Source organism: Camelina sativa, chromosome 1 (genome assembly GCF_000633955.1).
Source record: "Camelina sativa cultivar DH55 chromosome 1, Cs, whole genome shotgun sequence".
NCBI classification, from domain to species: Eukaryota; Viridiplantae; Streptophyta; class Magnoliopsida; order Brassicales; family Brassicaceae; genus Camelina; species Camelina sativa.
In genome coordinates this window covers 2,082,210-2,095,664 of record NC_025685.1, presented here as the reverse complement: position 1 = coordinate 2,095,664, position 13,455 = coordinate 2,082,210, and the positions used below count along the sequence as shown (strand labels likewise).

At 35.4% G+C, this 13,455-nt stretch overlaps 5 protein-coding genes across 6 annotated transcripts; 4 read left to right on the top strand and 1 right to left on the bottom strand.

The window, feature by feature from the left end:
* On the top strand, window positions 1-2,897 carry LOC104767350 (pectin acetylesterase 12; the record flags this gene model as incomplete). Its single annotated transcript, XM_019244638.1, is given in 12 exon segments — window positions 1-180; window positions 575-657; window positions 739-868; window positions 956-1,029; window positions 1,207-1,293; window positions 1,377-1,501; window positions 1,603-1,663; window positions 1,800-1,853; window positions 1,953-2,030; window positions 2,112-2,217; window positions 2,307-2,452; window positions 2,561-2,897. Coding segments are annotated over 12 exon segments (1,232 nt in total), but the record flags the coding sequence as incomplete, so codon positions are not given.
* LOC104717462 (microtubule-associated protein futsch-like) lies at window positions 2,973-5,974 on the top strand. Its single transcript, XM_010435066.2, has 2 exons — window positions 2,973-3,322; window positions 3,777-5,974. Exons 1-2 carry the CDS (start codon window positions 3,278-3,280, stop codon window positions 5,760-5,762), a joined length of 2,031 nt encoding a protein of 676 aa, XP_010433368.1. The 5' UTR covers window positions 2,973-3,277; the 3' UTR covers window positions 5,763-5,974.
* LOC109129572 (hydrophobic protein RCI2B-like) lies at window positions 8,797-9,773 on the top strand. Its single transcript, XM_019237967.1, has 3 exons — window positions 8,797-8,955; window positions 9,078-9,202; window positions 9,605-9,773. Exons 1-2 carry the CDS (start codon window positions 8,875-8,877, stop codon window positions 9,159-9,161), a joined length of 165 nt encoding a protein of 54 aa, XP_019093512.1. The 5' UTR covers window positions 8,797-8,874; the 3' UTR covers window positions 9,162-9,202; window positions 9,605-9,773.
* On the top strand, window positions 10,887-11,680 carry LOC104717403 (hydrophobic protein RCI2A). Of its 2 annotated transcripts, none has more exons than XM_019237953.1 (3): window positions 10,887-11,043; window positions 11,144-11,249; window positions 11,498-11,680. In XM_019237953.1, the coding sequence occupies exons 1-2, from the start codon at window positions 10,963-10,965 to the stop codon at window positions 11,225-11,227; spliced, it is 165 nt and encodes a 54-aa protein (XP_019093498.1). In that variant the 5' UTR covers window positions 10,887-10,962; the 3' UTR covers window positions 11,228-11,249; window positions 11,498-11,680. The 2 variants fall into 2 exon arrangements, with proteins under 2 accessions (XP_019093498.1, XP_019093489.1); XM_019237944.1 differs by having other exon boundaries at window positions 10,889-11,043; window positions 11,492-11,680.
* LOC104717338 (anaphase-promoting complex subunit 11-like) lies at window positions 12,029-13,203 on the bottom strand. The gene is made up of 3 exons (XM_019244634.1): window positions 12,870-13,203; window positions 12,664-12,782; window positions 12,029-12,493 (listed from the first exon to the last, which is right to left on the bottom strand). Exons 1-3 carry the CDS (start codon window positions 12,902-12,904, stop codon window positions 12,378-12,380), a joined length of 270 nt encoding a protein of 89 aa, XP_019100179.1. The 5' UTR covers window positions 12,905-13,203; the 3' UTR covers window positions 12,029-12,377.

Genomic DNA, 13,455 nt, shown 5'->3' with positions numbered 1-13,455 from the left:
TAGTAGTGTTTGTTGTGCCTGGGTTAATACTGGCAACTCAAGCTAATGAATATTTAGATTTCAATGTGACTGAAATAGATCGCATTGAGGAACTAGAGTTTGGTTTCTCTAAATATAGCTCCAATTTGAACCCTTTAATGGTTGGTCTCACCCTTATCAGAGGAGCTGATTCTGGAGCTGGTACTTGTTCTCTCTCTGCTTCTGTCACTAGATCTCTACATGCGCCTCTCTCTTTTTATTTCTTTTTCTCTTTTCAGATGGCAAAAGTATAGAATTGGTTTCTTCATTTATTATTCACTTCAACTACATTCTTCTTCTTTTCTTGTTTCTATATTGTCCCTTTCCAGATTTGACTTGTTTTTTACGTTTTTTTGTTATGTATTATTCAAGATTACTTTGGTTTTTCCCTGTTTAATTGCTTACACATGTATACATATAAATTATCTTCCATGCAATTTATTATATGTTATATATTTATTAGTTTACAGTATGTTATGTTCAGATGAACATAGCTAGAAGCTGCCTATGTGTCTGTGTTTGAGCCTTTACATGTGTCTGTATGTTTTGTTCACAGTTTGTTTGGATGGAACATTGCCTGGATATCACTTGCACCGTGGGCATGGATCTGGAGCTAATAGCTGGCTCATTCAGTTGGAGGTTTAGTAAATGATTGGTTCTAGATGAAGACTTTAATTTTAAGTCTTTGTTGTTAATGTTTAATGTCTTTTATTGAAACAGGGAGGAGGATGGTGCAACAACATCAGAACCTGTGTATACCGGAAGAAGACTCGACGCGGATCCTCTAACTATATGGAGAAGCAGCTTCAGTTTACAGGAATCCTGAGTGATAAAGCTCAAGAAAATCCTGGTATGGTCACAATCTTTATTTAATTGTCGCTCATGTCAGTAGTGTAATGTAATCTTGACAATCACTGATTGTTATTGTCTATTGCAGACTTCTTCAACTGGAATAGAGTTAAGCTTCGTTACTGCGATGGCGCTTCTTTCAGTGGAGATGGCCAGAATCAGGTTCGAATTACTAGTTGTTTTAAGTTAATAGATTAGAGATCATGATTCAAGGGATGTGCTTTGGAACAAGTTGCTATATTCTAGGCCTTTGGAAACTCTGTAGTTTATTAGCCATGGATAACGCTTGTTTTGATCTGAGCTAATGCATATAGAAATCTTTTCCTCAACTTTATTCAGGCTGCACAGCTTCAGTTTAGAGGAGAGCGAATCTGGAGAGCCGCAATAGATGATTTGAAGGCAAAAGGAATGCGATACGCCAACCAGGTTTTGATGCTTAACCTTCTTTTAGTCTCTTAATATCTTCTACAGAGCAGGATCAACATGTTTAACTGTTTATATCCTGTCAGGCACTTCTCTCTGGATGCTCTGCTGGTGGTTTAGCAGCAATTCTGCGCTGTGATGAGTTTAGGAACTTGTTCCCTGGATCAACCAAAGTCAAGTGCTTGAGTGATGCAGGCTTGTTCTTGGACACGTTAGTTTATTTCTCCCAACTCAAAGATTGTATTAAAGCTACCTCACTTCCCCTTAATTTAGTTACTGCTGCTGACTTCTTCTTTGTTTCTGTAATCATAGAGCCGATGTTTCAGGAGGCCGCACCATCAGGAACTTATACAATGGTGTAGTAGAATTGCAGGTGGGATTCCTTTTTCTTCACTTAATGAACTTATACATCTTCAAGTAGTAACCCAAAAGCTTCTTACTTAATTTTTAAAGAGCACAAGAATCTTTGGAACTCTTCTTGACTTATTCAGAGATTTTACCATTTACAGAGTGTGAAGAACAACTTGCCACGAATATGCACAAACCATCACGATCCAACAACGGTAATCTTCTTTTTATTCCATCATCCTGATGCTGTTGAAAACCTGAAACAGGCCAATTCAAAAGTCTTGTATTTGATAACTCATCTTCTTTCTGTACAGTGTTTCTTCCCACAAAACTTGATCAGTCAGATGAAAACTCCACTTTTTATTGTCAACGCAGCATATGATACCTGGCAGGTTATCTTCTTTTTACTCTTCTGAAACCCAAAAATTTATCCTGCGTAAAGCTGACAAGTCTATGTAATGGCTTCTAATCAGATTCAAAGCAGTATAGCTCCAACGTCAGCAGATCCTAGTGGATTCTGGCATGACTGCAGACTAAACCATGGCAAATGTACGCCTGCACAACTGCGATTCTTGCAAGGTTGTTCTATAGATCATAAAAACTTGTAGACTTCTCATTTTAAAGTGTTGCATCACTCTAATCGTTTAATATTTTTTACTGGAGAACAGGATTCAGGGATCAGATGCTTAGAGTAGTCAAGGGTTTCTCAATGTCTAGACAGAATGGATTGTTCATCAACTCTTGCTTTGCTCACTGTCAAACTGAGAGGCAAGATACTTGGTTTGCAGATGATTCTCCTGTCATCAGGAAAAAGGTATTATTTCACTCAAATCTTGCCCACACAAACTATGTAACTTACAAGGCTGTCTGGACGTCAGGCTCTTGTAAGAATCTGATCTTGACTTTTGTCTATGGTATGTAGGCTGTGGCAATAGCCGTGGGAGATTGGTATTTCGATAGAGCGGAAGTAAAGTTAGTCGATTGCCCCTACCCGTGTGACAAGAGCTGCCACAACTTGGTGTTCAGATGATTGATTGATTCTGTTCTTTACTATCATCACATATACAGACCTTAGAAAGTTTCTTTCTTTCAAAAGGAAAGATCTTGTACCCTTGGTAGTACCAATGCCTCATTGGTGTATAATTGATTTGTGTTATGGAAAACCATAATAAAAACCAAAACAAAGTTTGCTTAAAAAGAGCATAAATGTAATCACAGAGAAAAGGCTCTTTCTTTTGTTAATGCAAGTAGTTGATCTATATATAATTAGACATGTCAAGATTGGTCCCAAAAAAATCAGCCTAACTAATAGTATATCATAACATAAAGTGTCGAACAAAAGCAGATAATGGATAAGAATACCAATAAAATAGTAAAGGGATAGAGAAAGTGAAAAGAGTAAGAATATACAGAGTGTGTTGACAACTTGACACCCTGTTTTCCTGGGGTGTGTGAGTGACAGCTATCTAGTGTTCCCCACTTTGTGTGTGTATATGTGTGAGTGGTTTGTTTTTTCCACCTATCATTTGCTTTCAAACACTAACTTCTTCAACAACTCTGGAATAATAATCTGAATTCCTGAAGTTGAACCCTGTCCATTACTTTTTTCCTTCTTCACCTTCCGTCTGCATCTTCTTCCATGGCTTCTGATTCTCACACTCCAACTGCAACTACTCCTGAAAAGGTAAATTAACTCAGAAGCATCCCTCTGTTCCTGAGAATCTTGTTATATATGCTTATGCTCATGTCTGTATGTACGTACATGTACCTATATGCGTGTTGCTTTTGCGGTTGATAAATTTATTTCTTCATCATGTTTTGATTCTCGTAAGATCTATATGTTCTCAATGAGGCAGAGTCGAATATACTTGTATGTGTTTACACACAATCTTGTATTGCTGGAGCAATTATTAGAAGGGAAAAAAAAGTTAAGAACTTTTTAGAAAGTTGTAAATTATGCTCATGGATGTTGAAAGGAACCATCTTCATCCATATTTTTCTAGAAAACTCTTCTTACGTTTCAAAGAATGATTTTAGTTACAGAAATAAATGAAGCAATAATTTTCTATTTAAGATCAAAGGTTTGTGTTATAGTCTTATAGAGACTTATAAGAGACGTTTACTTTTACCTGATGCAGCCATTAGAGAACAAGGTGAACGAGGAAGCTAAGTTGATGGAGAAAGAGATTGGGTCGTCGGATTCTGCGAATGTGGTGAATGATAAACCGGCATTGGATTCAAACACAGAGGTTATTAAAGAAGAAGAGATTGATCAAACTCCTGCGGGTGAACCAGAGAAAGAATCTCCTGCAGTGGTGGAAGAAGTTGGAGTAGTTGTGGAAGCAGAGGAATCTACAGAGTCAGAGAAACATGCAAATGGTGAGAGGGGAGCTGAAGAAGTTGAACTTAAGGAACTAACCCTTGTGAAAGAGGGTGTTGCAGAAGTTAATGTTGAAGCTAAAGATGCGAAGAAAGCAGAAGAGAAGCCTACCGTGGAGAATGTTGTTGAAGAAAACAATAAGGAGGAGACGAAGATTGTTGATGTACCTGAATTAGCAGATGAAGCTGGAGGCAAACTGGTGGAGCCAGTTGATGTTCAATCTGTTAGAGATGCATCTGCAGAGACGGCAGAAGAAAAAATCAAAGATTTGGAGGCTCTTGAAGTCGAGCCAAAGACAGAGGCTTCCGAAAAAGTTGAGACTCAGCCTGAGAAACTAAAGGACTTAGCACCAGATGTTGAAGTAGTAAAGGCAGAGGAAACACCTGAAACAACAGAACAAGCTAAGGTTGAGCTTGACGGAAAGCTGGAGGATATAAATGTTGAGGCCAAAGACTTTGGTATCAACCCCAAGGATGAAAAGATATCTGAATCTGGTTCTGCTTTGTGTCCTGAGGAAATTGTATCAACAAATCAGGAATCAGACACTGATCCTAAAAGGGATATTGAAGGAGACGCTTCTTCTCCTGCTGATCTCATTGAGAAGGCCGTCACAGAAGAGAAGCATGTAGTGGATGAACCATCAAAAGAAGAAAAAATTTCTGAATCTGGTGCTGCTTTGTGTCCTGAAGAAATTGTATTGGCGACAAAGCAAGAATCAGACACTGTCCCTAAAAATGAGACTGAAGGAGATGCTTCTTCTCCTGTTGACGTCATTGAGAAGGCCAATACAGAAGAGAAACATGTGGTGGATGAAAACATTTCTGAATCTGGTGCTGCTTTGTGCCCTGAGAAAGTTGTACCGTCAAACCAAGAATCAGACACAAACCCGAAAGAAGAGATTGATGGAGGCGCTTCTTCTCCTTCTGATATCATTGAGAAGGCCATTACTGAAGAGAAGCATGCAGTTGATGAACCATCAAAGGATGCAACAGCTTCTGGTTCTGCTTTAGTCCCTGAGAAAGTTGTACCGTCAAACGAAGTATCAGACACAAACTCCAAAGAGGAGACTGAAAGAGACGCTCCTTCTCCTGCACACGTCATTGAGAAGGCCATAACTGAAGAAAAGCATGTAGTGGATGAACCATCAAAGGATGAAAAACCTTCTGAATCTGGTTCTGCATTGTGCCCTGAGACAGTCGTACCCACAAACCAGGATTCAGACACAACCCCGAAAAAGGAGACTGAAGGAGACGTTTCTTGTCCTGATGATGTAATTGAGAAGGCCATTACTGAAGAGAAGCATGTAGTGGAAGAACCATCAAAGGATGAACAAGAGAATGTAAGTGAAGCCAAAGATGTCGTCACAAAGCTAGCTACAGAAGGTGAGAACATCAAGAAAGGTACTGAGTCACCTGCTGCAGTTGTCAAAAGCGAAGAGACTTTGAAAGAAACTGACACAGAGTCAGGAGAGAAGGAAACTGCAGCAACCAAACAAGAGGAAACAATCACAGAAAAGGTAGCAGAGGTTGTAGAAACAGAACCAGTTGTCAAAGAGAGCGATGAGCCGAAACAGCAACCAGAAGTGACAGCCAAAGAAGTTCCTGTGAAGCAAAAACATTCAAACAGCATTATATCAAAGGTGAAGCAGTCACTTGTTAAAGCAAAGAAAGCAATCATTGGAAAATCTCCAAGCTCTAAGACTATCACAACTGAAGAAGCCAAAGAAGAAATCAAAGTCAAGTGATTAAAAATAGATTCATGAGTTGGGTTCCTTATAAGTTTTCAGGTACTTTTTATTAAATTTGTTGGTTTTGTTTCGTGTTGGGGGGAAAAAAAAAAAAGAACATTCTTTTTTCTTTGTTTTTTTGTATGGCTTTGTGTGGTTTATATAACTTATATCTGTAAACATACAACTTTGCCTTTGTTTTATGGATGTGTGTTGAGAAATTTCTTCAAGATTATCATTCATCATGAAATCTCAGAATCAAAAAGCTTTTATTTTTCTCTGCGGCATTTCATCAAACACTTCTCCGCAATAATGCATCTTCCCTCAACTTAACTTTACCAATCAAATCGTTACCCACAAAGACAGAAATTCCAATCCAATGCTTTCAAGTGAGAAGGCGGCGTGAATTGACGTCGACGGCGGTCGAACTGGCGTGAGTGAGTGAAGAAGAAGATGCTTCTTCTTTTTTTTGGAGGGAAAATCAAGATTCTGGTTCATGTCAATTTCACGTTCCGTTACTATATCGTCCAGAAGGTATAAACAATAACCCCGTTTCAGTGATCCTTTACTATTTGGGCCCGGAATGGGCTCAGAATTAATCACAAAACTTTTAATAGTGGATACAAAGCCAATGTCGGCAGAGGTTTTGTTTTTTTGTTCTTTTTGTTTTTTTTTTGTTTTGGCATGATTTTTTAAGTCAACAATATTTGAATACCAAGCGAATTTGAACGCCAAAACAAAGAAAAAAAAAAGGAACTTTAAATTTCGAGATATTAAAGTCAAGTTTGCATAGAAGAATCGACCAACTCAAAAGGATAAGAACAAATGGTTTAATTTAAATCAAGACATTACCATTTACCATTTACTTCGTAACAAATCAAAAAGCGCATTACAACTCTGATTAGGACATCATAATGTATATACAAAGACAACTTTGATTAGGACATCATATCTGTTAATATTGTGTGGTGTCAATTCAGTGCCACGGTTTATGCGTTGGTGTCGGCCAGAGTATTTTAACTTACTACATAAAAGAAATAAGTATATTAAACTAGTAGTGGTCATTTTTATCATCGAGTGCCCGGTGTCATGAAAGCAACTTTAGGAAGAAAGAACATATGCAATTTATGCAGAGAGACGAAGCCAGAGTAGTATGATTCACATTTCACACGAACTCACTTTAAACCATCTTTTCTAATTTACAACTTTCTTGCTTTGCTCCAAAGATTATTCTTCTTGACTGCTAAGCTTTGTTGTCATCGATACAATTATATATATATATATATATATATATATTGGTCACTTAACACTTGTTTTCACTAGAAAAAAACAAACAAACGGAAGTCCAGATGAAAGCAAAACAAATTCGAAGTTCAAATACAATTTGTTTAACGCAAATATAAGCTACCTATGATTGGGCTACATTATAAAGTAAACCATAAGAATTGTGCAATTAATGTTTGCTAATTGTATTTTGTATTGCTAGTGATATTAAAGGAGTCCAATCAAAATGTCGGTTATTGTAACGCAGACCGACCTATATGAGTTTAAATTCATACTACAATATGCAGATCTACATTGCATCTAAATATTATGTTTATATCCGGCCTTATAAATTGTATTTACATATATATTGATACCATACAATGAATACAAACTGAGGAATGATCAGACCAAAAGAGTGTAAAGCAATTAAGCATAAAGTATTAAAGTCCATGGCCATGTTCTATGGAGTTATGGAGCATGGGTTTGACACGTGAGATGACGGCCGGGTTATGCGTTGACAGACCTGAAGGCATGTAAGTGGACCACGTGTCATAAGCCTGTTATTAGAAGGTGTGAGACTTTCCATACCTGTCGCCGACCTCCACGGCGGAGATTGTCCCGGCCCACATTCGTATTCCGACAACAGTATTGGTTTTGAGGAATAGTATTAGGGCTTGCATACAGTGATACAGAATACAGATAATGTGTTCTGCTACGTGTGCCCTTCTGAGTTCTGACAACTGACAAGTGAATTTTACTCAAATCTCTAAACCTAACCCAAATTTGAATTACCATATTTCAACAACTTTCAACTAACATTGTTTTGGTCTTAAAAAGTTTATTATATATTGTCTACCATTACAAAGTATGTAGTCGAACACGCTCATTAAATTTGTTATCTTTTCGTGCACGCCATCTACATACCGTTGGTCATTTTATTTAGTTCCATATCATCTTAACTTGAATGCCTGTTTTTTTTTTCTTTAAATTTATCTATTATTTGTTTTTTTTTGGGTACAGAATTAATAAATATGAGGAACTACACAGTAAATATCAAGTATACAGTATGTATGACTGATTCCTCAAATTTTAGGAATCTTAATTTTAATGTTAATAAATATGATATTGTGTGTTCTTTACGAATTTTGGTTTGATTGAAGATAGAGTGAAACAAAAAAAAAACTTGAGAATATATAAAATTTTAGAAGTAGTTCAATTTATGAAATTGTTATTTAGTTAATCTTTGTTTTAAGTAAGTTTCACATACATACATACCTGATAGTCTGATACATCATATCCCCAAACATAAAAAGGCCAAATATCTAAAATTAAGGGTTTATTATGGATTTTGCCACTTTTCACTCCAATTATTTTGAATCTGTCATTTTCTTCAAATATTTTAGATTTTGCCACTTTTAATCACTTCAAAATCTATACATTTGTGATTTTTTGTTGTGCTAAAAACATACTTTATAACAAACTAAACCCTACAAAAAAATGAAACCAAACATAATGTGTAAAATTGTGTTTAAAAGTCTTGAAAAATGGAAAATCGATAAAATTTTAGCCAAAATGACAAAATCTACAAATACCCCTAAGAAAAGTGGCTTTTTCATAATTAACTCCTAAAGTTAATCATCAAGGTTTTCCTAAATAAAAAATAAAAAATCTATTACCCCTATAGAAAGGGGAAAATCACAGAATAAGGACCACGTGGCTAAGGCCGCTTGGCTCATAAAATACGTCTCAAGTGCTCGCGTCCTATTATATATAGGCAGACATATCAGGGGAGAGAGTAAAGTGTCCAACATCATCTAAAGAGATAAACCATCAAAGTTTTCTTATCAATTTCAAGAGCTTGAAGATGACTACAGCCACTTTCGTAGAGATTCTTCTGGCTATCCTCTTGCCTCCTCTCGGTGTCTTTCTCAAATTTGGTTGCAAGGTACGCATACTTTAGTTAGATTATCTTCAGTTTTACTATTTCTTTATTAAAAAAAGTGGTTTTTAAAACTTATAATTACTCGAATATTTTAAAATTTTGACAATTTATTTTGCTTCTTGCAGGTTGAGTTTTGGATATGTTTGATTTTGACGCTGTTTGGTTATCTTCCCGGGATCCTTTACGCTCTTTACATCATCACCAAGTAGAGATTTGATCTCTCTCCTCTGTTCTTTCCCTCTGTTTCCTTGTAAGCTTTCTCTCTCCCTTAATACATGTTGATATAATAACATAGATGCGTACTTGTGATGGCCATAGGCCCATAGAACAAGTGTTCTTAAGAAGAAATATCTTTGATTTAGTTGAGTTATAATATGTTTTACACAAAGAAACTATGTGTATATATATGTTAGGTGAACCAATTTCTAAGCTATATGAAGACTAACCTCACCCTGATAAGAAGTTAGATACTGATATAACTATTCACTTTGTAACATCTTTCAAAACTATCAAATAATACGTGCTAGGATCGATTAGAAACGTAGTTGAAATAAGATTTTTTTTCTTCCTTTCAATCTATATATACATTTTTATTAGTACAAGGAATTTTTCTGACCAAAGTTTAACTTTGCTTTGTTGTTATTGTGTGTAGGTGGAACAGCTGTTTCGTCTTGTTATCTCTTTGGGACTGATTCTTCAATTATTTTATGTTATGAGTAATTAATTATTGTTATTGTATTTGTGTTATTGTATAATTTCTGCTGATATGAAGAAGAAATCGTTGGTTTATATGAGGAACTTGTTTTTTTTACGTTATATAATTAGATAAAACGTTACAATGGGCAGTTTTGGATTTGGGACCACCATTCAAAATTTAAAACCCAACTTTATATAAAACCATATACGTATGGTCACATGTCTCGTCTCATCACCAACAAATATGCACCATAAGTTAAAACTCACGTGGTCCATGAGAAATACAACAGATGTTCGTAACCAAATTTTGATATACACGTTTTTGTCATCTAATAGTTGACATGAATCAGTTGAATCGTTTATACACTTAATAGATATTTTGAATTTTGGAAAATACTAGTGCATGACCAAAGTGGAAAAAAAAAATGTTGACGAGCTATATAATGAATACTTTAATCGGAGACGGATACAAAGCAAAAAAAATGGTTAGGAGGCAAATAACGAGTGTTTGTTTATGCTTAGAAAACCTTGAGAAAAAAGAGTGTTTTTTGGTTTTGTTTAGTCGGTCGACATATGTTATGCTTTATATCAACCATAAAAGATCCGGTTGGTGAACCACATAACAGCTAAAAGATGCGGAGATGAACTGCATCAGATTTAATTTGGTCTAGTTGAATCTTGCTATCCAAACAATAACTATGTGAATTATCGACTAATGTTAAGAGTTTTAATTTTCTACTATATTATAGTCGGTTAACAAAAAAAACCCACGTAACTGGGGTTTTTGATGTATATAATAAGAAGTTGACTCTTAGATCACATTGTTGATACATGTATTCTCGTCGGTATAACACGAGTCCTGACCGTGACGCGCAAAGAAAGACTGATAGGGCAAAGGCAAACATAGCAACGTAACAATAATAATTAAAAAAATGCTATTATTCCATACACTCTTTCAACACGCAATGGATGCTCTTAAATGGTAGCTAATCCAGGAAAGATTAGGAACATATCTTGCAAAATGCCAAGTGTGTCCCCAAAAAATATCCATATTGCCTTGTTTATATAGTCCAAAGAAAAAGAAAAACTCCTTATTACTTAGCTTAAAGATAAAGGTAAACAAATAAAAATAAGAAAATAATTTTTAAAAAGGTAAGCAATACGTGGCTCAAAAATATCTAAAAAGTTAAGTCCTATATATATAAATGTGAGAGACATACATTGAAGGAGAGAGAGTAAAGAAGAAGAAGAAGAAAACACACTTTGAAGCTTTTTAATAATATAATCTCAGAATCTTGAAAGAGCTTAAAAAAAATGAGTACAGCTACTTTTGTTGATATTATCATCGCTGTCCTCTTGCCTCCTCTTGGAGTCTTTCTCAGATTTGGTTGCGGGGTAATTTATCTATCTTTTATTCTTAGTTATAATTTTGGACTGAGTTTTTAATTTAATTAATAATTAATAATTAATCTTATACTAATATTTTTGGTTGCAGGTTGAGTTTTGGATATGTTTGGTTTTGACGCTGCTTGGATATATTCCTGGGATCATCTACGCTATTTATGTCCTCACCAAATGATTTACCAACCATCCCTCTCCTTGTAAGCTCTCTCTCTCTCTCTACTGATTCTCTCTAATGTTTGATCATTTTAAAAGAGTCACCGTTTGATATAGTTTTGCTTTATTAGGAAATTATTATTATTATTATTCTAAACTAAATAAGATATTGGTCTGACACCAAAAGAGAGTAAAAGATAGATATAAATGTGTACTGTTAAGATAAGATTATGAGAATTTTCTGACCAATCTTTTAACTTTACTTTTTGTTGTTGTTGTTGTGTAGGAACAGCTGTTTCGTCGTGTTCTCCGTCTCTTCGTTGTGACTACTGATTCATCGTTTCTTTCATCAGAGTTTTTATGTTTTTTTTTCTAAGTAATTAATCATCAGTGTTGTGTTTGCTTTGTTATATAATGTTTGTGTTTGATGTTATAAAAAAAGAGAGCTTTGTGTTAAGAATTTGCTTATTCGATTTTTTTTTTTTTTAATTATAATTTCATAAAAAAGAAAATTTTGTTGCATTTGGACCACCACTTAAAAAAACTACGTTATAGAAATACATGGTCACACGCATCATTTCGTCACCAATAATTTGGCCCCATTGCTTGGCACCATTAGCGATATCCACGAGAAAACACTACACATTCATTCACCCACCGGTTGTTATCACATATACAGAAAAAAAAAAACTTTATATAACTCAATTTTGATATGTCGGCTCATACTATATCTTGTTCAAATATAATCAAATTAATTCAATAGAGTACACACAATTAATTAATCATATGTGGTGGTGAGTCTGAAAAGAAACAAAACCGAGGATAACCGACTCATCGCCGCCGGTCGATTCATCATCAATGTTTTCCATTTCAATAAACTAATGAAAAATAAGAATCAAGCAAAGTAATACAAATTCAAATGCGATATGACACAAAATAACTAACTAACACAAACAAACATCATAGAGATTAGAGATGAAGTTTACACCAAGTTGCTTCATCTATGAATGTTCCAATCAATCAAACTAACCCCAAGCTCCAAAAAGAATCCCAAATCTCTCTTGCCTTTGTGCAACGATTAAAACTCAAACACCAAAATACAGATTCAAGAGATCATTCCAAAGCATCCACCATGATGAGAGCTTGAGACTATAATCCTCCTTATAATTTGCTTACTCTTTGAACTGCCATTCTCTTCGGCACATTGGGCAATGAGCTTGACTCGTCTGCGAATTCACCCATTTCAATATACAGTGAAGATGAAACGCGTGGTTGCAAGCTCCCCAAACTGCCCTAACACCAAAACAATAAGGTCTAAGACATGCAGTTCTGTTTTTTGTTTTCAATTACCATAAGTAAATAAACCAGCTTAGCAATGTTCTGGGTAAGCATGAGAAAGGGAGAGTGTGTTCGAAGCAACAATTATAAAAGTGAAGACATGAAAGCAGAGAACTTTACTTAGAGGGCAATCATCTCCAGGAAGTTTGCAATCAGGACAACAACCATCAAAAGCCATCCGACATATCCCACATGTTTCGTCTTGTGCATCCCATGTCCATGAAGCGACTGCATGCCATCTATTCAGCATTGTAAGAGCTCATATGTTGGAGCTGAGGTTGTTGTATAAGAGAATAATGCATAAGGTAAAGGGACAAGGAACTTACTCTGTTTTTAATGGTATGCAGGACAGAAGTAGCATAGAAAGTCAAGTGCAACAATTTCGATTTCTTCTTTAACTTGTGCAACAATTTCGATTTCTTCTTTAACTTGTGCAACAAATCCAACAATGCAGGCAGTTTGAACAAACTTAGTCTAGTATATAAACATCAGTAACCCCGATCATAAAGTATCCTCATTAAATAAGGATCATCAATCTATTATATTAAATAATCACTATCAAAAGTCCTGGGGTGACTTTATCATCACTTAACTTGCAACCTAACGCACCCTAATATAAACTTTCCAACAGAGAGCTAAAAAAGATGAAGCAAAAAAAAAGGATACGCAAGATCTTGACTTTCATGGCCTTCCTCCTGTATAAACAAAAATCTTCAATCAGTTTCATAAACACTTTTATAAGCCTAAAGATGGTTTACAGACCCGACAGTAAAATTAAGAAACTCCAAGGTAAATTTTACAAAAGACGACACAAACAAAAAACTGAAGGTATAAGTCTTATGTGCACGAATACACGATTTACTTGAAGAGTTAAGCATTGAGATCATGAAAAAATTCATGGAAACCAAAAGA